The sequence below is a fragment of the Mercenaria mercenaria genome, chromosome 15, assembly GCF_021730395.1.
Source record: "Mercenaria mercenaria strain notata chromosome 15, MADL_Memer_1, whole genome shotgun sequence".
In the NCBI taxonomy this organism is placed as follows: domain Eukaryota; kingdom Metazoa; phylum Mollusca; class Bivalvia; order Venerida; family Veneridae; genus Mercenaria; species Mercenaria mercenaria.
The window spans coordinates 41,091,843-41,119,793 of NC_069375.1; the positions used below are offsets into that span (position 1 = coordinate 41,091,843).

Sequence of the window (27,951 nt, forward strand, 5' to 3'; positions counted from 1 at the left end):
CTATCGTAGACTCTGTGGTTTGGTTTTAAAAAGCATGCCAATAAAACTGCAGACAATTGCCAGGGATATTTTTAACAAAAGTCTACTTCCAAAACATTTAAAAATGGCTGAACCCATCAAACAACATAACAGAAAAGATGTGCAAGGTTAATATCATTGGTACACCTTGGCTGAGGAATGACTTTACCGACACCATCCTACTGAAGGCGATGATTCTATTTTTGCTACTATTAATTAAGGAATAATTTGACCCGCAAATTTGAAACATCCGTGCATCATATTATAAAACACAGCTGTTTAATTAAGCACTTGTGTTTCAAGATTTCTTAACAATGCAAATAAAGCTGACAACCACAAAATCACTAAATAAAAGCATACGCAAAAATAATCCAATCTACAGTATTCGGTTAAATCATTGAAAGATATCGAACTTCAGACCTCTAATCTCAAAGTCTTCTGCAGCTCCAACTAGGATAACCAGGTGGGCTATTTTTAGAAAAAGAATGGACTTTGAAAAACTTCAAGACAACTATAATACTGATACCATGAAATCACAAACCAAAAATTATCAATTTTTATGACCCCTACTTGACATTAAAAGTCATGATGTCCTAATGTGGTAAGTGGGTACTTGGTTCTTAAAACCATTTTTAAACAGACTTTATCTGAACAACTTCCTTATGTAAGTGGACAACTGGCTTTAAGTACATTTGCAAATGGCACTGACAGCAAGTGTCCTCTCAACTAACATCTTGTAGTCCATCTTTAAGTGATGTGTCCATCTTCGCAAATACCTCTTGACCAGTCTAGTATCATCTCAGGTATCTTGCAAGCTTGTAACATTATTATGAAGTGCGTTCAACTTGTGGCCACCAACAATACTGTCCACTTCACATGTGCCCATTTATATTAATATATCTTGACCAGTCCTTCTATAAGAACCCCTTTCTGTTATCTTCTTTCAGTTTATGACCTTTACAAGAAGGGTTCTCAGCTTCAGCCTACTAAAACCTGCCTATCATCTAAGGGGTTGTCACAGTTCATCTTCATAATAACCTCTTGACCATGCAGATCAGTATTGATATCTGCAAGTATCATGTAGATTTAATACCTTATCATAACAAATCCTAAAACCTTAGTGTGCCAACTAAATGTCAGCTTCATAGTTGCCACTGTCCTACAGACTGGGTCCAACATTGTAAAACTGAGGTTGGATACCAGTCTGAATCTCTGGCATTTGATTAGTTGAGACAGAGCACAAACTTGAAATTGGCCAATGGTTGGGCAGGATTCTTAGACTGGTTTAATTACTAAGATTTTTTATTATAAAAACTTGTGCTCCTTACATCTGGTCATTCCCCAGCAGCTATATCTTAGCAGTTATCATCAGACACTGGTCAAGATTAAACTTACATGATATACAGGATGTCTGTTATCAGACTGGACAACTGACCATCAGATCTGGAGTACCAATAAACTGATACAAGTGTCCAAAACAAAGGTATGTGTCCTGAGTTGACCTTTTGTACCTCAGTGCACACTTTGACCAAAATAAACAATATAATCATCACTGGTTATCTGTCTGAAAGTGACCACATATTATAGGTGCTTGACATAATTACTTAACCCTGTGTACATGTTGTGGTTAACCCAAAAGATCAGCTCCAGACATAACCACTATTAAAAGGACATATCCCCAGTTTCAATAGCAACTGATACATGACATTGAAAATGATAAGCCAGTACTGTTTAATCAGATACTATAAGGTATATGATCCAAAATACAACTTATTTCCTTCTATAGTAACTTCATTGACTAAAAGACTGTTCTTTTAGAAAAATGTTCTTAGAGCATACAGAATAACTTTAAATTTTCTTTCTATTGGAATTACTAACCAAAGAAAGCCTTTTCTAAATTCTGTAAAAAAAAATACTGATACAAATGAAGTCGAGATATGCAGCTTTCATATTTTCGAATTTTTTATGTTGAGATGAGTAATGTTTGTTCTACAAATAAAGTAATACTTTAGTAGGACAGTTTATCAAAGTATCAACTTGGGTGTCAGGAGCACACCAAATACTTGACCACTGCATGGTCAGTAAATCAAGAAATCAACATGGGTGTCAGAATTCACACACTGGACACTTGACCACTAAATCAGGCCTGAAGGCTAGCTACCACCCATCTAGACCACACTGACCTTAGAACAATAATAGCATAACTAAAGTCTGTTTGAAATTGAGGATAGTACCCTTATGCAGATAACCAGCCTAATGGTCAAAAGTTTGAAAGTGACCGCCATGGATAAATCATATAAATCAGAAATTCAACACCATGGTGTTGACACAGACAAATTAACTGACCACTCTAAACTCTATTGGGTAATTACCTTTCTGATTAATTCAATTACAGGAGATGAAAGGACAGGTCTGAGGTCTTTGGTCAACCTATAATCATATCATTACATAAATTAATCCCTGTACAAATTCTGATTAGTCCACTATTTTTCTCAAAATAATAAGATTGTTTGAGATTCTCATAAGAAAACAGAACAAATACATGTAGGATTTCAATTCAATATTCCTATGTTTGACCTGTCAAAATATTAAGAAGACAAGTAACTTCTTAATAAGAATTTTCTACAGTCATATACAATTTTCATAAAATCAACCTAGATCTAATCTATATTTAACAAAAATGTTGAAAATTAAAGAAAAAAAAATCTGCTCTAAATCGTGAGAACATTTCTTTTTTTTTTTTTTTTTTTGGTTCTTGTTATTTAGAAATCACATAACAAGGTGTCTGAAGTGTTAAGTTGGATGATTTAAGTTACAAGTTAAAACATGAATAATTTTCAAATTCTATTCTACAACACACAAGACAATGTGGCAACACTATATCTCGTTTTGTCCAAAAGATAATTTATCTTTCTAGCACTAGAAACCCTACCATATTTGAAGAATAAATAATTTCTGACATAATGTCATATTAGCCTAGAAAATACGATGAACTTGGTAACACAGAGAAATTATATGCCAATATCAAGAAAAAAATGTCTGAAAATCTTGGACGTAATCAAATAACAGTCATTTTCTCAGAACACTTTTAAGTTCTAGACGCCAGAGAATACTACTGTGAAGAAGCTATCCACTCTACTGCAATCAAGTGTCATTCAGCTTCAACCGTATAACATGCAGTACAGTATTGCATTTTTGTAGAATACGTAATTGCCTCCACTGGGAAATAATTTGATTTTCCGATTTCAACTGCTATTTTAATAACATACCGAGTCAATTTCTCAATTTTCAAGTCCTTTGATCTACCCAAAAATTTAAATTCTAATCAAGCAACCAAACAACAATGTTTCAAATATCAACCTATTATCAGGCTAATGTATAGGAAATGCCAATTTTCACGAATCCATAATCACCAAAAAAAAAAAAAAATGTGCTATTAACACGATCATTTCTGCAAATAGTGTGCGGTTTACAGCAGAAATGTTCGATGATTGTAGAGCTCTCGAAATAAGTAATTGTTTTAACAAGAATGCCTGCAGCTTTTATCAATATGATTACGAAAAGTAATTAATGGCTGCAACTAAAGTAATGATCCACTTGTCTGGTTCTTATAAACATTTCCATCACTTGCAGAATGACTGCAATCCGTACTTGACACATCCCTTAGATCTTACGCAAAAAAATAAGAGGTTCTGAAAAACATTTAAGACATCATGCAAAAAAAATGAAGAAGTAATGATTCTAACTCAAGTGCACCCACCTTTTTCACCCTCAACAATTTAAATGACAGACAAAAGGTGCAGAAAATATATTTCACAATATTTGATGAAATTAGACATCAATTTACAAGTATTTAAATTGCAGTAAAGAATATTTGAGCCGAGTATTAAACACAAAATATAACTGCTATCTGACCAAAGTGTTTTGTTTTTTTTAGCCTGAATTTAACATTACCATGCCTACAGAGTGAATCTTACAGTGTGCAAAGCATACAGGACACCTACTCTTGTAGTAACACATGGTCAAATTTATAGTATTTAGATATGGATGATCAGGTTATTTATTTTGTTGACTGAGCTATAAGAAAAACATACAAAACCAGTCAGTATATCTACAATCATTCCTGGTATATCACACATAAATAAATACCCTACCCACTGTTTCAGTGCATGACATAAATCTAGGGATGCTGACCAAATGGTCAATATACAAGAAAGCAAACTATTCTAGATGTTCACCATGTTTTCTGTCAAGTTTGACCACTGACCAACTGTCAACTGTAAATCATTACAGTGTATTCAGAGAGCATAGCAGAATGCTCATACCAAATGGACAACATGTTCCCCTTGGAGAAAAGCTTGACTGACCATTGGCCGTGCTGGCCATAAATCAGGCCTGCAACTACCAGCAGACAATAAACAACTCTACAGGGACATGCTCAATTACAGACCAAGCATTCTGCCTTTGTCATTAAGGGATGTGCAATACCATTTTGTAAAATGTTTCAGTATAAACCAATCCAGTCCAGGTATTTGGGAAGAAAAAGGCAGTTGCACTGAGTTGCAGTAAACTATGCAAACAATCCTGAAGAGTTTGAACTAACTTAAGTTTTTGTTTTTAACAAGCATAAGGTGTGTTTAACACAAAGATTAATATTAGGTGAAACAATGCATACTTAATGGCATGAGCCTTATTTTCACTGAATAAAAGCTTGGATCATTAATTTTGTGGCATTGGTATAAATTTCTCATAAAACCAACATAAAGCACCCAGTTATTTCTTGGAAATACTATTCAAATATTCTTCTGAATGATATTTGTTTCTCTTTGTTCTCTTTGTTGCATTTTGATGTTAACTTGAACACATGTAGAACAATGAAGTTTGAATACATATTAATAGCAAATAAAAACTTATTTTCTAGCCAAGTTGCAACATCAGTAAAATACAATCTTTACACATCTAGCAATATGTAATTTTACATATCTAGCAAAATGTCATTTAAACATATATTGTTATACATATTTCTTTACAGAATAATTTCATTAATTAAACAATTTCAGACTTGAGTCCGGAATTGTATACAGTGAAGCTTATATAACAAATCATTGTAGGAACCAGTTTAGTTACCTACTTACATGTTTTACTTGTCAGTATTTCAAAGATTTTTTTCCTTTAATATCATCTTCTGTTAGTGCTGTGACTTTTACATTTCTCTGTATCTCTGCTCTGCTGATTTCTTTAATAACAACATCAGCTGCCAACACATTGTCTACAGAATCTTTTGTACCTACAGTGCTAGGTTTAACCTCTTATAAGGTGAGTTTACTCAGTAACACTATCTTCCATCAATCTTATTTTCCCTTGAGGGTTGAAACATGGCACCCAAGCTTTCATTTCTATGGCTATCAATCCATCAAACTTTAGTCTTATTAATTCTACTTTGTTTACAAAATATTATATAGCAACATTTTAACAAATTGTGGTTTCAAAGCTTCGGTATTGGTTTCTGTGAGGGATTTGAATATTTCACGATGTTTTAATTTCTCTGCCTTGAGGTTTTAGGTTTTTCAAAAATATGGCAGATTAATTTCAAAACGATCACTTTATTAAGGGTATATTTTAATTCATATTGAAACATTATACATGAATTGACATGAAAGGCTATAAATGACATTTTACCCATATAAGGAAATGCTATCGATCATACGCTGAGCAATGTCGCCAAGGCGGGTACAGACCCGTGAGACCCATAAATCAAGTATTTTGTTCCTGAGGACATTTTCCTGGTCAAATGAATAGCTCAATTAGGGATCAGTTAGTCACAAGTGGGTAGCTGCACCCAGCTGTTTTATTACACCATAAATCATTCTATGGGCTCTTCTTTGGTGTACCACAACTTCCCTGTCCTTGGTATTTCAAACTTGCAAATGTTTAGTTAGCTGATATCCATGACTGGTAACTTAAAACCAATCACAATGATGAGGTTGTAAATTTACAATTTTTACCCTGTTTGATCATGAGTAAACATGACCTGGGTTCTGTGTTATAAAACATTTGATTGGCTGCTCAGAGTAGAATTTTGACATTGGCCAATAGTAAAATTGCATTTCCAGACTGGTCTCCAAACTTGTTTTCATAACCTTTGTACCTGGAGTCAAAATAATTGACATGAACTTTCTTTTATGACATGTACTTGAGAAAAAAATCTACCTTGGCACCAACATATGCATGTGGGAGTGATACCTGTGTCTGTACATATTTACTTATAATTCCTTAGCATAATAAAATTGGTTATCTAATCCTTGTCAATTAAGAAACACTCCAGGACATATGTAAAAAGAACTATTATAATATTTTTTCTGGCTTAGGTTCAGAATTACCTCCCTTTAACAGATATGAGTTACTACCATGATAACAATATGGTGTAATATAACTGTAATAATGAAAACTCTTAAGTTAAATTAAGATTAAGGTTCCTTTTATCTACCTAATAAGTCTGAAAGTTTACTCCTCTTTTTTCCTTAAATAAAGTGAATTTCGAACTCAAGGAGTGAAGGCAGAATCCAGGTGCAATTAGTAGGAGTATAACTGTGGTTTAGCTTCAAAGAGCCAGCAAAATTGTATCCACAAAAATTTCATTGCAGTATGGGACAGCAACCTTAAACACTGTTTTGGCCTCCCTCTTACTATTTTTGAAAATCACAAAAATGTCTACAAATAAAACTGATGTCCAGACATAAAAGTTTCATCATTCTAAAATTAACTTTCTGCAGAACTATCAATTGCTAATTCTGTACTTGTAAACTTCAGATGCAATCAAAGAACCTCCAGGTGTAAACTGTCTCCCTCCATTATAATTAGACACAATCAAAAAGAAACAGACTGACAAAAACATATTGAAAATTTCACAAATGCCACAGGTTAAATCCTTAAGGATTCTGAGAATTGCAAAAATCAGTTTCCAATTTGGTGAAGCCAATTTCCAAACTCCCTGAAAAGCTATCAGGTTATGTAATTAGCCAAACTCTTCTGACAGCTTAGATTCTGGTATATAAAGATGTCTGAAGGGTATACACCAGGGAATGAATGTAAATGTCATGTTAACCAATACAGACAATAAGTTAAAGTGACTGGAAACATATTTTTTAGGACTACGGATTACGAAATATGTCTGGCACACACTTTAAAACCATCCCAAAGGGAAATGAAACAATAATAAAGCTTTTAAAGTTGAAAACACTACAGAGAACTGGTCTGTACAACCGCAGGATATTATACAGCAATCAAGGCCATTCTAGAATGGAATGCTTTCAAATCTTCAGCGGTATATTGGTCAACCAGTAGTTTGTGATCACTTCCCTGAAAAAATCTCTTTGTCTAGCAATTGGGCGAAGAAGCAAGACTGTGAGATTACCACTGCTGTAAGTTCATTTGGTAGTATATGACTGATTTGATTACTGGATATGAAAGAAAATTGCCTGGACAATGGTACTAGGAGTAATATTGGTAACCACAGAAGACAGTTCAAAGGCTCAAAGAATCTCCAGTGAGAGTTCCTAATCCAGTCTGATACCAAAATATATGCTGTTTCTGTTTTAGTTCAAAAATGGTGGCAATTGTAGCGAACCAAACCAACATGTGAAAGGTAATGGCTTATTGTTGAGATTTCAGTTCAAGACACATAAATTCTTCATACTAATGAAGAAAAAGTGGATAATGGGTAAATAAACTGGGAAACAAAGGTATAATTGTGATATTGTAATAAACATAGACTCTGAAGAAACACAATTACAAGTCAAGATGTCTACAGGTACCGAAGTGGAAACATAAAAACAGGCTTGGCAGACATTGGGATAGAATTAATCTCTACAGAATGGTAAATTCAGTTGTGTAATTTTGATATCGTAGCTTGGGGACTCTTTCCTTTGATGTTATTTGTTTATAACGCTAATAAGCAGATGCAAAAGAAAAAAAAACAGCAAAAAAAATAAAATAATTAACAAATCTAACATTTTTAACATTACTACAAAACAAGCAAACACAACTGCATGGATAATACAAAGAAACTGAAGAATTTCAGTAAAACAATAATGTAAGCAATGCATGCACAAACGCAGCAAAAGAGAATTGAACAATTACAAAATTGTTGTAAAAGTCATAAAGCTAAATGCCAAAATAATAGTTACTAGGGTAATAACCGAGATTCAGTTAATATTCATTGCTGTAAAAGAACCCAAAGATCTCATAATATAAATGTTGTATCAGAACCCAAAGATTTTATAAGATCAATGTAGTAAAAGAACCCAAAGATTTTATAAGGTCAATGTAGTAAAAGACCCAAAGATTTTATAAGATCATTGTAGCAAAAGAACCCAAAGATTTTATAAGATCAATGTAGTAAAAGAACTCAAAGATTTCATAAGGTCAATGTAGTAAAAGAACCCAAAGATTTTATAAGGTCAATGTAGAAAAAGAACCTAAAGACTTTGTAAGATCAATGTAGTAAACAAACCCAAACACTTCAATAGACTAATGTAGCAAAAGAACCCAATGAGTTCGTAAGTCTAAAAGATCTTAATCACTTCATAAGAGCAAACCAAATACTTTAACTTAACTTAAATGACTGGTGTAGAAGAACCAAAAGATTTCATAATCAGTGTAGTAAAGGAGCCGAAGGAATTCACAAGTGCAATCTAGGAAACACACTTGATGACTTTCAAAGGGACTAAAGCTATGGAACAACTTCTGCATTTGTTAACCTTTAGCCTGTTAGTGGCAAGTGATTCTGCCTATGCGAACAGTGCAGACCATTGAAGATCAGTGGCACTGCCCTAAATGAATGATGGACCAGTCTATTTTAGAAATTTAGCAGGGTAGAGATTAAAGGATCAAAAGCCTGAATACATAACATTAGCTCATAATACGACACTGTGCATGCAATACAGAATACTGTATATAGTCTAAGAGATGTTGCGAAACAAAAACTGTATGGTGTCAAAAATAAATCAGGGAAGCCACAGAAATTCGTTAAAGCTGAGAAACCAAGTATGGTGTCTGAAACCAATAAAATACTGCAAGTCTGGAAGAATATGACACAAACCCAATTAAGGGTCTTGGTACGAAATGGAAAAGCTGGGTGTCACAGTCATCTTATTTCAAAGCATAGCAAACTGTGCACCTGAACATACTGAGAATATAAACAAACAAGCATTCAAAGGAAACAGATCTTAAACTATTCTAGGTGTGCATCTTGTAACAATTAACTCTGAACTGAAAAATACACCTTTGAACAACTAAAACCCTGTACAGAACAAATTGATTTTGGCAAAGATTTCAGGAAAGATGTAACACCCTGGTTACAAAATATCAGAACAATTATATTTAATAGCCAGATCTAGTGCATATTCCAGGTTCTTAAGTAATCTACAGGTATACAGATAATTTACTGAATAAAAGGATGGGTGTGACAGAACAATTAAACATGGCAAACAAACAGAAATATATGAGCCGCGCCATGAGAAAACCAACATAGTGGGTTTGCGACCAGCATGGATCCAGACCAGCCTTCGCATCTGCACAGTCTGGCCAGGATCCATGCTGTTCGCTTTCAAAGCCTATTGGAATTTGAGAAACTGTAAGCGAACAGCATGGATCCTGACCAGACTGCGCGGATGCGCAGGCTGGTCTGGATCCATGCTGGTCGCAAACCCACTATGTTGGTTTTCTCATGGCACGGCTCATATACAAAATGCTGTAGCACTTACTGAAGGAACATAATTAAGATCCTGATATCTGTCTTATTTGTTATAAGTAATACATGTTTATATCAAAGAGGAGCTGAAATTGTATGTTTTTCTTATAATATTTAAGCATTTTCTTTTAGACTATACTCACAAGACTAAAAAAAACTTAAAGCCTGCAATAGACTTGCTTTCTGTGCTTCAAAAGGATCTCCTTATAGAATTTATTGTGACTGACTGTGCCCTTAGTCCAAAGTTTGAAGACCAGTCTAAAATCTCAAGCTACTGATTGGTTGATTCTGAGCTTGCAGTTTTGAAACCAACCAATTGTAAAGTTGTATTTTGTGACTGGTCTCAATTCACAGTAATAAATAATAAAATCAGTAAGAAGATCCTTTGGAAGCATAGAATGCAGCTAACTATTTGTATTTGGTCTGAAGTCCCCAAACTCAACACACCAACAATGCACCAAAGTTAAATCATGATACAGGCAGCTAAATAATTTGAAGTAAAATGTATATGGTTGGTTTTCAGAATACAATCAACAATTATAATTAGGAGAACTTTGTTCTTTCTGAAGTATATAATTTCCAGGGGGAAATAAAACAGAAGATATCAGACAGAGATTAAAGTATTTCAGTAGGAAGACATCAATAATTCAAGGAAAATTCAGATTCAATTGTCTTTTCATATGTTCTGAATCAAACTTTAATCATTCCAGAATATATAAAGGAGAGAGAGAGAGAGAAATTCCTAGTGGTCAGAACTGTCATTGAAATTTGAAATTGTTTCTTGATTTATTAAGAAGTTTATGCCCAGTAGGGAACAACATCTTTCCCTTGCTAATAAAATAGATGTTTTACATTTCAGGGCTTGAGATATAAAATAAAATTTGGATACCAAAATGTAGCCTTGCCATTAGTCAAATTTCAAATTTTCCACCAGCATTTTCTTTGTGATTATATATATTTGTACGCTTTTTCCACATGATTTTTATGTAGCCCGTACAAGCATATGGCGTTCCATATAAACCAAGGACTGCTGAAATCATATACAGAGACTAGTGTAACCATACAGAAAGGTGCCAACTGTAATTATTGGAGGTTCAAATACATATCCAGTTTAGAAATACAGTTTTTTCCTAACAAGGCAATGACTTAAAAGCCTTCTGTGCATGTCTTGTAAACACAGCACTTGTCCCCAATAAATCTTACCCAGCAATTAAAACAAATTCTTGCTAATGGTCTGACATTTCATTGGTAATGGTTAATCACCTGAGTAATTCTAACAATTCTGTTTAAAATACTGTATTGATTAAATTCAAAATTGTGGACATCAAAACAGAAATTAATGGAGCAAATAAGGCCATAAATTGTGAGTATTTTATTCAGTTTTGTCATTAAACTACCCCAAAATGGAAGATCAATTACCAGTTCCTTCCCTGCAGGCATTGTAAATCATTCATGAATTTCACTGATATTTCTGTTGAATTATTAAAGAGTTTCTTTATCAATTCATTAGATATTCTGCTAATGTGTGGACCTGAATCAATTCCTGAGACAATGACACATACATTTCTGCACTTGGGAGGTGAATAGAATGGCAAATAGCTGCACAATGGTAGTGCGTGAAATGGCAAAAAGCTGCACATGGGTAGTGTGTGAAATGGCAAATAGCTGCACAATGGTAGTGTGTGAAATGCCAAATAGCTGCACAATGGTAGTGTGTGAAATGGCAAATAGCTGTACAATGGTAGTGTGTGAAATGCCAAATAGCTGCACAATGGTAGTGTGTGAAATGGCAAATAGCTGTACAATGGTAGTGTGTGAAATGGCAAATAGCTGCACAAGGGTAGTGCATGAAATGGCAAAAAGCTGCACATTGGTAGTGTTTGAAATGGCAAATAGCTGTACAATAGTAGTATGTGAAATGGCAAATAGCTGCACAAGGGTAGTGTGTAAAATGGCAAATAGCTGTACAATAGTAGTGTGTAAAATGGCAAATAGCTGTACAATTATAGTGTGTGAAATGGCAAATAGCTGCACAAGGGTAGTGCGTGAAATGGCAAAAAGCTGCACATTGGTAGTGTGTGAAATGGCAAATAGCTGTACAATAGTAGTATATGAAATGGCAAATAGCTGCACAAGGGTAGTGTGTAAAATGGCAAATAACTGTACAATAGTAGTATGTAAAATGGCAAATAGCTGTACAATTATAGTGGGTGAAATGGCAAATAGCTGCAAGGGTAGTGGGTGAAATGGCAAACAGCTGTACAATGGTAGTGTGTGAAATGGCAAATAGCTGTACAATGGTAGTGTGTGAAATGGCAAATAGCTGCACAAGGGTAGTGGGTGAAATGGCAAACAGCTGTACAATGGTAGTGTGTGAAATGCCAAATAGCTGTACAACCTTAGTGTGTGAAATGGCAAATAGCTGCACAAGGATAGTGTGTGAGATGGCAAAATGGCAAACAGCTGCACAACGGTAGTGTGTGAAATGGCAAATAGCTGCACAATGGTAGTGTGTGAAATGGCAAATAGCTGTACAAGGATAGTGTGTGAAATGGCAAATAGCTGCAAAATGGTAGTGTGTGAAATGGCAAATAGCTGCACAATGGTAGTGTGTGAAATGGCAAATAGCTGCACAATGGTAGTGTGTGAAATGGCAACTAGCTGTACAATGGTAGTGTGTGGAAAGGCAACTAGCTGTACAATGGTAGTGTGTGGAAAGGCAACTAGCTGTACAATGGTGGTTTGTGGAATGGAAAGTTCATACACAATTATAGTTAGTGCAAAGGCAAATACCTGCACAAGGGTGGTGAGTAAAGTGGCAAATCACTGCACAATAGTTAATAAAGCAGCAAGAAGGAGAGGAAGAAAAACTGATACATAAAAGCAAAGAAACATTTGCTACATTATTTCATATAACTGTTTTAGGAGGTAAAAGTTTAGTTTCAAGGAAAAGGCTTATCCAGTCAACACAGCTCCTTTTTTACTGACTACCAAATCTTTGTACCAAGAACTTCACCAGTATTTTACTGCCATGTAGATGACATGAAACTTTTTGTGCAGCTGATCTTTGAGATCAATCATTTTTCCTGCAATGTTTTCTTTTTCTGTTCCAAAAAAGCCTCATATATCACTGAGAAAATGTAAAACATTAGTTTAAAAACCTAGAGAAAATGTAAACCTTGAAGACATTCTTGATCAAATGAAGTGAGGCTAAGTAGCTGTAGAACAGATTTATAGACCTTGAGGCAATTAAGTCAGAGGAGAGAATTCCGGCTTCTAAAACTGACTGATATATGGTCCAAAATCCACCTTCCCAAACCTACTGATATATGGGTGTTATGCACAGTTTATACTCTTTATTCTCTACTGTTTGCCCATTGTGAAGAGGAAATTGGAAGAAATATAATATGAATTTTGTGAAACAAGAGATATAAGAGAAGAAAAGAAAGATATTTAAGTTGAGTGAAAATGGTGCCATTAAAGAGGAAACTCCATTAAAATGTGAAAGATCTAACAGAAAATGCATTTATAGGATATCGGTATTTACATAATCTGTGCATCTTTGCCTGGTAATAACTGGTGTCTGCAAATTTAGTCAGAAACATACTGTCAAAATTATGCAAACAAATTCTTTTTGGTCTGGCCAAATACTGTAATTTCAACTTAAATCTCTTCTGCTTTTAAGACTTTGGTATTTTAAAACTAAAATATCAGACAGGGAAACATAAACTGCATGTGTGATATGACTGATCAGATCATAAATTTTAATGCAGACTTCAAACAACATATTGACTGCAGTGTTTCCATTTCCATATTTTAAAACTATTTCTCAATGCTTTCAGCAATAAAGAAATCCCTTTACATGAGCAAACATGATCAGAAAGTGTGCAAAATATCTCTTCCAACAACTCCCTTGATTTCCTGAATATTCTGTATGATCAGTGGAACTTGATTCCTGAATTATTTATTGACCTCAATGTGAGCACCTTCTGTGTTTAGAAATGCATTATGAGAATAAATAGAGAAATGATTTAGATGAAATTGGTTCAATAATTGCAACTGATCACTTTAAAATCCATGATGGGAATAATTAATTTATAATGAGTAGCACATTATGGTAATGACATTATAAAAGGGGATAATGACTGTATGAAAAATGCTATGGATCAGCTAGGGAAATTAGAAGACAAAGTGCAAAAAGTAAGACAAAGTGCAAAAAGTAAAGTACAGCTACGAAACTGATCTAGCAGAGTATGGTAAAGACACTGGATTTGACAAAGTCTGTTCATGACAGTTAAATGAAAAGTGTGATACCCCTCACATCCACTAGCACCAACTTTAAGCTAAACTCTTATTACTAAGTAAACACAGGATGGACTCCATGATCCCAATGCCCAGGTGCCAGCCCATGATGAAATAATGCTGGGAGAGGAGCCTAGGGTCTTTCTCGCACATCAAAAGCTGGAATGTCACCATATCACCTATAATCATTGTGATGTTAAACCCAACAAAAACAAACAAAAAATCTTCAATATGGCTCTTAAAACTGAGTAAGCATGATTATTATAACAAAGCAAAAACAGCCTTGGACAGCAGACATAAGGCTGTTGTGGGTGTTTTAAATCAGCAAATACAGAAGTTGTCCACATGTCTGTGCAAACAGACATTAACATGGCCAATAAAACAGTCTGCAATATCTGGGCTATGTCTGTACAGACAGATGACAATAATTGCGGAGACAAAATTCAATTATCTCGGCTATATAAGGTGGATATTCCTCCCACGTGTCCAGTAAAGATGGTATTTTTTGTGTTCAAACTTCAATCCATTAGGAAATAACACACACTTCCCCACTGAGTAATTCTTTAGTGACATTCAATATGAAGACAGCAAATATTAACTAAAGTTCTGTGACTGTGGCATATAAGTTTAAAATTTCTGTGTTTTAAAGGATAGTTTATTTCATTTAACATAAATTCCAGTATCAATTTGCTCTGTATGACCTTGACAATTGGTTGCCAAGGACAGTTATTGCACTGTATGACCTTGTCAACATTGCCAACATCAGTGTTTTTTGCATTGTATGACAACTGGTTGCCAGCAACAGTTATTGCACTGTATGACCTTCACATGATTGCCAAAAACCATTTTGCCACATATAACCTTGTTGCTAGAAGTTTAGTGGTGATAAATGGTGTTCACATAAATGACAGAATGGTTCCGTAAATTTTGTTGATGGGCTTTAGTAACTCAATAAACTGCTCAAAAAGTGATGCCAGTCTATCTGATATATCAATGACGGAATGGTACCATAAACTGTGTTAATGGGCTTTAGTAACACAATAAAGTGCTCTAAAAGAGATGCCAGTCTACCATATACACCCAGGAGTCAATACCGAAATATCTATGGATGTTATATATCACTTGGGAGCAAATTGTGAGTAGCACTTTTGTCACATATTAGAGCTCATCTCCTTAATTACAGTGGCAAGTGTGAAACTGGCCAAATAATCACATTACTGGCCATATTGCTGGGAGCCAAATGGATTTTTTTCTGGGGAATAAGAAAGTAAATGCTTTCAGAATGTTCAGTAGAGCAAGTGAGCTGTTTGCAAAAGGGCAAAACATTACTGATTAGATGTTAGCTATTTGTTATGTAACAAAATATGTTTGAAAAATTAATGATATTCCATTAATTTTGATTTTTGTTCAAAACTGCTGATATTGGTGGATTTTGTTGACATAACCATGAATCCTGATAAATGTGTCCATTAATCCTGCAAAGTTTAATTACACTGCAATGGACATATTAATTATAATCAAATATTGTCATATTTGGTTTGTTTCACAGCTCTCTACCAGTACTGATGCACACTATTAAACTGTTTAGGGGGTCAATATTCCAAAAAGAGAAAGAAACATGGTCCATTTAATCAACTTATTTGCTAATATTAGTTAAACAGCATTTACTTAAAATGTTTCACTCCTTCTGGATGTCTTATTGGTACTCAGATGCCTAAATAGTAGATTGTGGAGACTGCCTTGAATTCTGGCCAATACTTTGCCTCCATAACAGATTGTTGACACTGCCGGGACTTCTGGTGAGTTAAGAACTCCAGTAATGGATTGCGGAGACTGCCTGAACGATGGCTAAATAATGGATTGTGAGGACCGCCTGGACTTCTGACAAGTAAAAAAGTGCTTGCACTTCTGACCAGTACTGGTGCCTAAATAATATATATTATGGAGACTGCCTTGACTTCTGACCAGTACAGATACCTGAATAATGGACTGTTGAGACTGCTAAGACTTCTGACCTTTACAAACACCTGAAAAATGTATTGCGGAGACTACCTAAAATTCTGACCAGAATGGGAAACTATATTATGGATTTTGGAGGCTGCCTGGGCTTCTGACCGGTACTGGTGCCAAGATACCAGATTGTGGAGATTGTGGACAGGCTCTGCTCCTACACTACTGTGCCACCCACAATATACCTACAGTTCCTTCTACTGTATGCAGATAAGCATATGCTGGCAATTCAATACACCAAAAGATAATCTATATTATGTGAAGTTTTCAAGTCAGGCTGATCTGACCTCCTGATGTAACAGATAAAGGGATAAAATTCACCTAAACAGATTACAAATGCTGCATACCTATATAAACACTTGGTTCCATCTTCCTCATGTTTGCCCCACATACTTTTGGACATTATCTATTGAAAACAAGGTCATAAATCACCCCTGATAAGCCTTTGGCTGGGTGATAGGGCATACTTGCTTCTACTTTCTTCTAGGCTAGGCTTATCAGCTCATTATGGAAGATAAGGTAGAAAATCACAAGTTCCACATACACAAGCATAAACTATTTTTCAATGATCTACACTTGCTGTGAATGAACTAACAGCAGATTATTTGGAAAGCATTACACCTTTTTTATTTCCTAAACATGTCATGGATACCCTTGTGTAAAATTCTTTCCCTGGTTTTAAATTTAGTTTGAACTTATCTTAGACATTACGTATGTAAAATGGAATTTCTGCCACTGGCACCAAAGCACCTATTTGCCACTTCTAAAAATACAGAAGGTCCAGACTACCAAAGATATAAAACCAAGTTTGAAAAGTGAAAAGCTTCCAGGCCTCCAATTTAACCTGCTCAGAAAACCTGCAAAATTTTAATGGTCAAATACCTGGAACCCCTTACTGAAACCTTGATTGCATGCTGGAAGATCAAGAACAGAAGGTGTTAACAGTATATAGGAAAATTAACAGTATATAGGAAAATTCAAGAACTTCCCCCTTTACCAAATTTCTAAATAAGGACTAGCACATTTCTCATATCTTGAGGAAAATCAATTACATTTGAACAATGGTATCCCTAAGCCTTAACAGTTAATGCAATGCTCCAAATTGCATTAAAGGAAGCCAATTTGCCTGCACATTTTGCAAATTTATTTCTAACATGCTAAGGTTAATTTATGACTTTTATATCTATTTTGGGCATATGGGAGCAACCAAATTTTCTGTAAAAATTCAAAACACCTACTGTAGACTATAAAATGAAACAAAAGAACTCTTTTACACAATTCTTCTTTTCCAGGGCAAATGGTCAGACACTGATGTAACAATGTTACATAGCACACCATCTAGGTAATGGTTCATATACATCTGGGCCTCTATTCATTAACCTTTTAGGTTCAAACTTAGTACAGTCAACTTCATTAACTCGAACTCGGATAATTCATACACCACCCTTCTCTAGAGCTTGTCGTCAGGTCCCAGAACAATCCCTGTATAATGAATCTCGAACAACCGATAACTCGAACAAATCTTGCTGGTCCCGTCGAATTCAAGTTAACAAAGTTCGACTGTACGATTTTAATGAAACTTGGCAAAAGTATGACAATTTCTACAAGCAATGTAGATCTATTACAAAGGAAGTTACAGCAATCTGACTAGATTCAAAGCCTAAGTCTAAATTTTGGACTTAAAATGTTGATGAATACGGGCTCTGAGCTACCCTGAAAACACAAGGTCTTGTTTTCCTAGAAACTGAACTTGGGAATAAAAAAAGAAGAAGATTTCTTCAATAATTTAGTTAATTAAAAAAACAACAAAAAAACTAATACTGAGTGCTTTAATAATGATAGCATCTATTATTTACAGATTTTTTGTACAGTCAATACTTAATTTATTGTCCTTATTGCAAACTGCACATAAAATTTCTGAAACAGCCATATTGCAGTCACAGCATATGCTAATCAATATTCTGAAACATGAAAAAGTTTTAGTTTTAGTGAAAAAGCTACTTTGTTAATTCCTAAAATATTTCAGTAATTTTGTACCTAAATTCTATGCAAACAATTTGGCCAGAGGACTGCTGGTTCACAAAGCCAATTTCACTCAATGACCTTTTAATACAAATCTTTTAATTCATTGAAAAATCAATTGAACAAATCAATTCCTACAAAAGGAATTTGACATCCCCCAAAAATGTCCAAGTTCAACAGGTCATAGATCAATCTGAGCTGTAACAATAGATTAATTTTCTGATGGGGTGTCCAGTAATACAAAAAGTCCCTGTCCAGTTTGTTTTTCTTTTCATTAGAAATGTTTTCTATACAAATAATGGTGGAAGAAATCTGACTCCCTGTTGAATGGCCTTTCTATTTATTAAGTGCCATCCCTCTGTTTATTAGCTGTCTAGAGTTTTCAGGAGTGACATAGATACAGAAAGGCAGAAAAAGCGAACTTTGTATTTGACTGAAACAGCAAACTTTGTGTTTGTTTGCAAAAAGATAAGACTTCAGAAACCTAGATGAAAGAAGGCACTGTTTAAAGATGTCCCCTTAAAACAGTTGGAGTTGACACAGTTAGCTTTGTAGGTGGAGTACAAGATTACAGATCAAAGGGTTGCAAGTTGGTTGCCTGGGTGAGGTAATGCTCTACAGAACAATGTGACAAAAGATTAAATTATTCTCCATCATTGACACATGTTGGGAGAAGTTGTCAGTTACTTGTGGAGAATCAAGAAAAAAGTACTGGAATCCAGACACTGTGTACAGGTTTAACTGGTCATACTAGACATTTTGTACTGTTAAGGTTTCTTTCCTATCTTACCAACTTCCCCAAAAAGACCATCATTCAGAGAATGAATTTTTTTTATGAAAGAGATGGCCCCCCAACAGGTTTCAGAATTGGAAGCTCTTTTAATTCAAAGTCTCTTTACTCAGGTCCATCCTAGCAGAGTTCAGACTGTTTGGAAAAATGTGTGATAACTTTTCATAATTTATTTACCTTTCTTTTGTTGATTAGTAAAATTACACTTTTCAAGAGCACAGGTTTTCAATTTATGTATGAAAACATTAATCATACAGTAGAAATGTTTCAATGGTTCAATATCAATGGACTTATTAATTTCTCATCTTTCATAAAAAACAAGTAAAAGTAATGAATACACCATTCAAAATTAATGGCTTAAAAAAAAACTGCAATGTCACCCAACATGAAAAATGATACAAAGATGCAAATAATTCTCTTATTCTGCTCAAACATAACTGTCAAACATCTGCCACCCACTGAAATTGTTTGATTAATCATGCTGATTCTTTAAAAAAAAACTATTAATTAATAATTTTTAAATGTTATCATGATTTTTTTCACACCATTTGCTGCAACATTCATGAAAAATTCATATGACAGGAACAGAACATGAAGAAGAAACATAAAACTCTTATGCAAATATAGGTGATTTACAATCATGTCAAGAATAGATCATTCTTCTTTTCACTACTATTTAAGATATTATCATGTTTTCTGTCATGCCATAACACTGATGAAAATATCCTAGAGTGTCTGTAAGACATTATACAAAGTGATTTTTCAGTAACAGTACATTAAAATGTCAATCTACTTTTTTGTTATACATATAAGCAGTGCATCATTTTATTGTGTTAATATTTATATATGTTAGTATTTCACATTATAATATTTGAGTACAAAACATTGTTTATCAATAAAAAAATATTTATAAGCACACAATCACCAACCCTTGTTCAAATATGGTTAAATACTCCTCATTCCTCAAGTTCGAAGTAAAATTATACATTATTTACAATAAAATTATTCATGGCTCTGCCCATAGGACCTTATTTCAAAAATGTTTCCACTAAGGATTTATCAATCACCACATATCTTGTATTTAATGATATTATGAAATAATAAAAAAAAAATGTTTTAAGGCAGTAGACCAGTACAAAACACACGGCAATTTCCAAGTGATTACTGGTAAGTATTCTCATTTGGCAAATCAACATTCTACGGATATAAAGCAGCTCAAACAGGCACATTACTGTCCCTGGCAAAATCACACACCAAAAATACATAATTTGCCGACTGTCATTGTCCACAACTAAATATACATTTATCATAAATAACATTATATTTTCACATTTGATTATGAAATGGTTATTTGACAGCTGTCTACTAGAAGGAAGAGTTAGTATGTGAAAGTAAAGCAGCATTTGCAGTCAATAAATTTAAGGAAAACACTGACATGTATTTATCAACATATTTGCATTTGAAAATTTTTACTGTTCAATGATATTTTTGCCTTTTTGCAAGTGAACATGTCAAGGTTAAATAATCTAGACTTATAATTTAGTACAAATTATACATAACATTAAACAGTTTTTTTATCAGTAAGTTTCTGCAAAAATCGAAAATAATCTACTATGCCCCTGAAATTTGGGGTTCTGAATCGACGCAAGTGTAAAAAACTTATCTCTACATTGCCATAAAAATAAATATAAATAATTAATGTTTATTTAAATGATATTACTTTGTAAATGATTCATGGCATATAAAATGTATGGAATTTCAAGGAACATTTTATATGTACAATGATGCAAACTTGCTTTACTCATAGAGGTATCTAATAGATACTACACAGTATATCAAGCCTATACATACTTCGTTTGGTCATCATTTCGGAACGCTCATCTCCGGAGGCTAGAAAATACAAAAGGCAAAGAAAACTTAGGTAAAGCAAACAAAATATACAAAAGTTCAGGACTCGAGCTTATACATGAACCTCTAGGTCAGCCAAATTCCAAAAATTACTGAAAATCTTTCATGGTTACGTTCTTTGCTTCATCATAGATTTTATTAGAATGTAATACAATGCTCAAACAAGGTATCATACTGCTGGTAAAATATGTCACTTATAAGACAAGAACTTCAAAACTTTACAGCAAATGAATTTTTGTTCAGTTTCAAAATCACTTTATATCTTTAAATGCCAGAAAAAAGAATAAACAATATAAAACACTTATAACATAGTTCAGATATAAATGTCACAAACTTTATTTTTTTGGTAAAAAAAAGCCATTACTCTTATTACAGCAGTGTAAACAATAATAGAAAAGCTTGAGTCCTTAAAAAAGTACCACACAAAATACCAAATTAACATAGGCAAAATAGAAAATTTGTACAATAATGGAAGATAATTTATAATTATCAAAATCACTTCAAACAACAACCATTTAAAAGCCTTATATAAAGACAACAAGCCTTTGTATATATTATAAAATGAAGATAATATTTAAAACAAATTATAAATGAGCTGTAGTACTGTCTTTAACCCTTACCCTGCTGTGCAAGACTGATTCTGCACTTTGCGACCAGTGCAGCCAAGTCAGCCTGCATTCCAGCAGTTGATCAGGTCTGACAATTTCGCTATAGGCAGTAAATTTCAGTGAAAACCCTTGAATCATAAGTGGGTATGTCCAACTGAAAGATGGACCAGTCCATTATAGAAATATAGCAAGGTAAGTGTTAAACGAAAACCATTTAAGGAACCATTTAAATGACAATAATAAAACAGAGACTAGCTTTTTTTATATGTAGCTAAGTTTGTTATCTACCCAATTTAGTACGGGGGACAAGTTCCAAGTTAGTTACTAAATGATACATGACCTAGAGTGAAAATCGGCTTTGAAAATAATGATGTCAGAATGGAAATTAATTTAGAAACAGTGTGTATAGTGTGTAAAATTATTAAGAAATAGTGTGTAAATCTATCATGAAATAGTATGTAAATCTACCATGAAACAGTGAGTAAAGCTATCATGTAATAGTGAGTAAATCACCCACGACAAAAAGTTAAATGAGCAACAGATGACGAAACGAGACACCATCAAAGTTACCGGGTAAATTTTGCTCCCTTATGCCTACAATGCTGACATCTATTAACAACTTTCCCACATGCCAACAGGGTGCAGAAGTATTAACTTCAGACTTGACATCTTTGGCCAATTGTCACAGAAGACAAGAGCACTGCCTTGCGGGTGCTGACGCTCATCTGATTTTTTTTTGTGTAATAGAAATATTGTCCTACCCATGATTTTCTAAGTCTAAAAAGGGCCATCATTCTTGCAAAAAGCAGGATAGAATTATGTTTCTTGATGTACAGTGTCCACTTATGATGGTGAAAAACTGTTGCAAGTTTTAAAGCAATAGCTTTGATAGTTTATGAGAAAAGTTGACTTAAACATAATACTCAACCAAGAAAATGATTTTCTAAGTCCAAAAGGGGCAATAATTATTGCAAAAAGCAGGATGGAGTTATGTTGCTTGCTGTACAGGGTCAGCTTATGATGGTGAACAAGTGTTGCAGGTTTCAAAGCAATAGCTTTGATAGTTTAAGAGAAAAAGTTGACCTAAACATAAAACTTAACCAAGAAATCTGATATTTTCTAAGTCCAAAAGGGGCCATAAATCTTGCAAAAAGCAGGACGGATTTATGTTTCTTGCTGTACAGGGTCAACTTATGATGGTGAACAAGTGTTGCAAGTTTTAAAGCAATAGCTTTGATAGTTTAGGATAAAAGCTGACCTAAACATAAAACTTAACCAAGAAAACTGATTTTCTAAGTCCAAAAGGGGCAATAAATCCTGCAAAAAGCAAGATGGAGTTATGTTTCTTGATGTACAGGGTCAGCTTATGATGGTGAACAAGTATTCCAAGTTTCAAAGCAATAGCTTTGATAGTTTAGGAGAAAAGTTGACCTAAACATAAAACTTAACCAAGAAATCTGATATTTTCTAAGTACAAAAGGGGCCATAAATCTTGCAAAAAGCAAGATGGAGTTATGTTTCTTGCTACACAGGGTCAGCTTATGATGGTGAACAAGTATTCCAAGTTTCAAAGCAATAGCTTTGATAGTTTAGGAGAAAAGCTGACCTAAACATAAAACTTAACCAGGCAACGCCGACGCCGACGCAGACGCCGACGCCGACAACCGCTCAAGTGATGACAATAACTCATCATTTTTTTTCAAAAAATCAGATGAGCTAAAAATGGTTTTGCTGGTCCCAAGCTCTCTCTTTCAGCTTTTCTTGTACCCTTAATATATGGTTACCATTAAATAAATTACTCAGTCATGAAGTGTTCTATAATTACTATTTTATTCTAACTAGTGTACTTCACAGAACAAATTGTGTGACATGTTATAATGTTAAGACGAAAGAAGCCATGTTAGGATTTTGTTGGAGGTTTGAGTGTGGGTGTGGTAGGAGTGACACTGTCATGGAGAGGTAATTTTTCATACATGCTGGTTTTTGCAAGTCCACTGATATATCATTTGCTACTGTAGTATTTTGCAAGTCCTTAGAATCATTTTTGGGAATCACAGTTTCATCCTCTTTCTTATCTTCATCTGAATCCACTGTAATATTACTTTGTGAATCCACTGTAATATTACTTTGTAAATCAACAGTACTATTACTTTGCCAATCCACTGTAATATTACTTTTGGAATCCACTTCTGCAATATTACTTTGTGAATCCACTGTAATGTTACTTTTAGAATCTACTGTAGTATTACTTTGTGAATCCACTGTAATATTACTGTGTGAATCCATTGTGATACTATTTTTGGAATCCCTTGTAATATTAGTTTGTGAATCATTTTGCACGTAATCTGTTATGTCACTTAGTGTTGTATTTTGTACACCCTCACCTGCCACAGCTGTAAAAAGAGTAATTTAATCATAAAGGTAAGAAACATACCACACAGTAAAACATAAAATGTAATGATTATGAAATATCTTTACATGAATGACATGAGATCTTTATATATTAATAATGATATTGTTTTGTCATATTGTAAATTACTGAACAACCTATGGTATTTTGGCCATTTTAGCATGGAAATGCACTTCGAACAGTGACAACATCTTCCTTAAAAGTTACAATCACGCAAATATCTTAGCCCTTACTTATCATGCTGGACACGCCTAATTCTGCCTTTGCAACCAGTGTACATCATGATCAGCCTGCACATCCATGCAGTCTGATCATGATCTGCACTGTTCGCCATTCAGTCAGTACCTTTTTGGCATGCACCCCTTTTGACAGATAATGGTACTGTCCAAATTGAAAGCTGGACCAGTTCATTATAGAAATTCAAAAGGATAAAGGTTGGTTTTGTTTCACAAAATTTAGTTTTTATTTGTTGTAATTACAAATCGTGGGCTGAGCGCGAAACTATTGTAACTGTATATAAATAAAGAACAAGATACAATAGTTTCGCGCTCAGCCCTCGAAATATTGATAGCCTTACTGAGTATCAACTTGAATCATAATAAAATTAAGACCTAAATATTAAGTAAGAAGCATTTTGCACTCAAATAATTAAGTACCCTTTTCATTATTTTATTTTCTATTTTATTATTACCAATGATCTCTTTGGTTATAATTATCATGTCAAAAAAAATAAAGTGAAGACATTGCTTAAAGCCGTCAATGACAATATCTGTTCTACAAAATCTAATATCAATTTCACAATAGGGTACATAAATTTAAAGGTACGACAGAGGTAGAGTATGTATTTCAAGTTCTTATGACCCCGTCTACTTATTAAGGTAATAAAAGGTTTCGCATAATGGCTTCTTAATTTACGATCTACAGCGGAATTCGACAAAGTCAGATCAACTTTACATGGGGTATGATCTAATGACAATGTCAACATATGATCGTTTTAAATGAATAATACCTTTTTTGTACGCGTCTTCCTTTGCGCAATATTCTTGCACATCTCGAGTTATGTAATATGCAACCAGGTAAACAAAATATGCACAGGTTTCCTACAATACCATAGCTTTTCTATAAAAGTGACTTTAAATGGTTTTTGTTCCCTTTTTTAGAAAAAAAAAACAACATGTTTAGTGAAAAAACTATTGTACAATCACATTCAGTGAGTTTGTAATTTATAGTACACAGTTTACATTATACTGCTTGTAAAGTACAATTCAAACACATTATTTAATTTATCGCTTCCATAATATCTAATATCATAATCTGACCACCAATGAGGCTTACATGCAAGCACATGACTTTCCTTTATGTAAAAGTCAGAAAAGCCAACAAATGCATATTACAAATAAATTATAAAAGCAAAATTACAGATTGTTCTTACTATGAGTCTATGCCTTATTTCACTGAACCATAATCATCTTAGGTCTGAGTTGTTCTGTTTCTGTTGAATGTATTTAAACATTAAGTCTGTTATAGACAAGTCAACAACATTCATTATTTTCAGAAACAATATTAAGTCTAGATCATTTCTTTGAACTGTCAAAATTTTAAGACTTTAGGGCCAGTGCATTTCAAGAAATAATAAGGTTTCTTGAAACAGAACACCATTTCTCATTATAATTTATATGTTTCCTCTTTTTAATCATGTAGTAATGTCAATCAAGCAAACAACAACATTTTTTGGCTCCCAAGATCTTTTAATCAGATTTCTAAATCAACAAGTTTTACAAATAGCAGACTGCTTCCCCACTGTTATTTCTCCTATCATTTTCCACCAGACTGGACATCTAATCCTTGGAACCAGTCATTCCAGCAATATCCAATCAAATCAGCTGTTACATCTTGTCAAAGGTTTTGATTGGTCTGGACACATGTCAGCTTTAATAGTAACCAGGTTTGTCACATGACCATCTGTTATTATGTCCTGGCTACCAGCTTAGAACATAATGTTAATAATATGTTAGGACACAAGAAATAATGCAAGTACCTTTTTATCTAAAAATAAACCTAAGAATATAATTGACATTGACCAATCGCATTTTCAGAATCAGGCAATAATTAATATATGCTGTTAAATATCAATTAATTTTTTCTTAAAAAAGTACTTTTTGTAATCTTTCAACAAAAGTCGTCTATTATGTTATAGTTTTCTTCACTTTTCATGCAAAATATGAATATATCATTAAAATAGGGGCTATTATTGAAGACCGCCTGTAAAGTCGCTAAAACTAATGGTGCATGTAATTAGATAGGTCTCTGCTCTGGTCGCCAAATTAACATGAATTACTACCAGTCTTTTCACATGTCAATCATCGCAGCAGTCTAAGGTCCCGAAATATGCAGATATGACAGTTGGAGGGCTTCTGTTTTTTTCATGAAAGGCCAATGCTTTGTGAAGATAAATATGAAGTTTGCAGTTGGGTGCATTTTTAAACTATTGCCAATAGTGTATTTAATAAATTTGACTCAATCTTGCATTTGACGATTCAATATTTTTGACAGAGGAAAAATGATTGACATTCAGGGGTCAGAGGTTCTTCAAAAATGAGGTAAAGAGTTATGGGTAATTGCAAATGTAATTTTCCTACAGGACAGTGTTTGCTTAAGATAGTATCTCAATTCATGAGATTTAAGAGAGGTGTCACATAGAAATGTGAGAATATTACATAGCCATTTTTTTTCCATTCCCTTTGCCACAGGTACAATAGCTTTTGCAGTGTCACTCAAAAAAGTTTTGAAAAATGATTGGTTTGTGAAAAATTGCCTTCATGTCTCAATTAATCATTGTGCCACATCTTCACTCAAAGCCAGAGGTATGATGCATTTTATGAAAAAAAACTTTAGCACTGTCACTGACGAATCTGACAATTATAGAAATATGGAGAAATAACTTTAATTTTCCAACAAGAATTTTTAAATCACAGTCAATACCAAAAACCACATACATGTATATCTTTTTTCTAAGAAACCGACAATTCAACAAAAATGAATCACATTGAAAAAAAAAAATGCCTTTGGTCAAAACATAAACTAGTCACTCTACTAAGACTGATAATAAAGAATTTGTCACAAAATTTAAGCTTCTGTAATTTTTCTTTTATTCTGTGTAATAGTGACAAATGCCAGTCTATTTTAGAGATTTTCTCAGGGAACCGATTGTAATATTATGACATTGGACATACGATATAGACTGGCTACATTCACAATTTTAAAAACAAAAAATTAAAAGAAATAATATGAGCCATGACATGGGAAAACCAACATAGTGGGTATGCGACCAGCATGGATCCAGACCAGCCTGCGCATCCGCGCAGTCTGGTCAGGATCCATGCTGTTCGCTAATAGTCTCTCCAATTTCAATAGGCTTTAAAAGCGAACAGCATGGAGCCTGACCAGACTGCGCAGATGCGCAGCTGGTCTGGATCCATGCTGGTCGCATACCCACTATGTTGGTTTTCTCATGGCACGGCTCATATATCACAGTCTTAGCTAGTCAAAACGTCATGACGAAAAATTGCTGATCTTAAAGACACAACCATTCTTTTTTTTATTTAGATTACCTACCCAAACTAGATTTAGTAAATCTGAGATCTTTAACTTTATGGGTATATCATGATTTATCTCTTTCTTTATGAAAGATTGATGGCCACATTTGTATTACTGAACAAAATAATGAGTCGCCACATCAAATTATGACTACCTTGGTAATTTTTTTTTATTTTTTTTTTTAAATTCTAGGTTTTTTTTGGTTATTCTTTCTCTGTCCTATTTAAGAAAAGGTGTAATTTATCTTTATACTTTATATGAACTTTGTAATTTGTTCCCTTATAAACCTATGAAAAATTACAATGTGTTCCTCAGCCAAACATCTTTCAATACTGTAAAAGCACATATTTTTGCTGGGTGAAAATTTCGCGAATTTAAAATTTTGAGTATGTTCGCGCGGTTTAATATTCCAGAAATTGTAAAAATGGTATCCTACTTGAATTTGAATTATATTTATGGTGAATATTTACACGGGGATTAATTTTTGCGATATGTAGGGCCTCGCCAATATAGCGGGAAATTTAAACCCTCGCGT

General features: G+C 33.9%; 1 protein-coding gene across 3 annotated transcripts in view; it reads right to left on the reverse strand.

Annotated features, from left to right (window-relative positions):
- The window catches only part of LOC123552050 (discoidin domain-containing receptor 2-like), a 191,147-nt gene that overhangs the window by 112,664 nt on the left and 50,532 nt on the right, over positions 1 to 27,951 (reverse strand). For 2 of the 3 annotated variants that reach the window (XM_053525086.1, XM_053525088.1), the window contains one exon: positions 20,745 to 20,783. The exons of the other annotated variant lie outside the window; for it this stretch is intronic. In XM_053525086.1, coding sequence (XP_053381061.1) covers positions 20,745 to 20,783 — 39 coding nt within the window. The remainder of the gene's footprint in view (positions 1 to 20,744; positions 20,784 to 27,951) is intronic. 3 annotated transcript variants of the gene reach the window in all.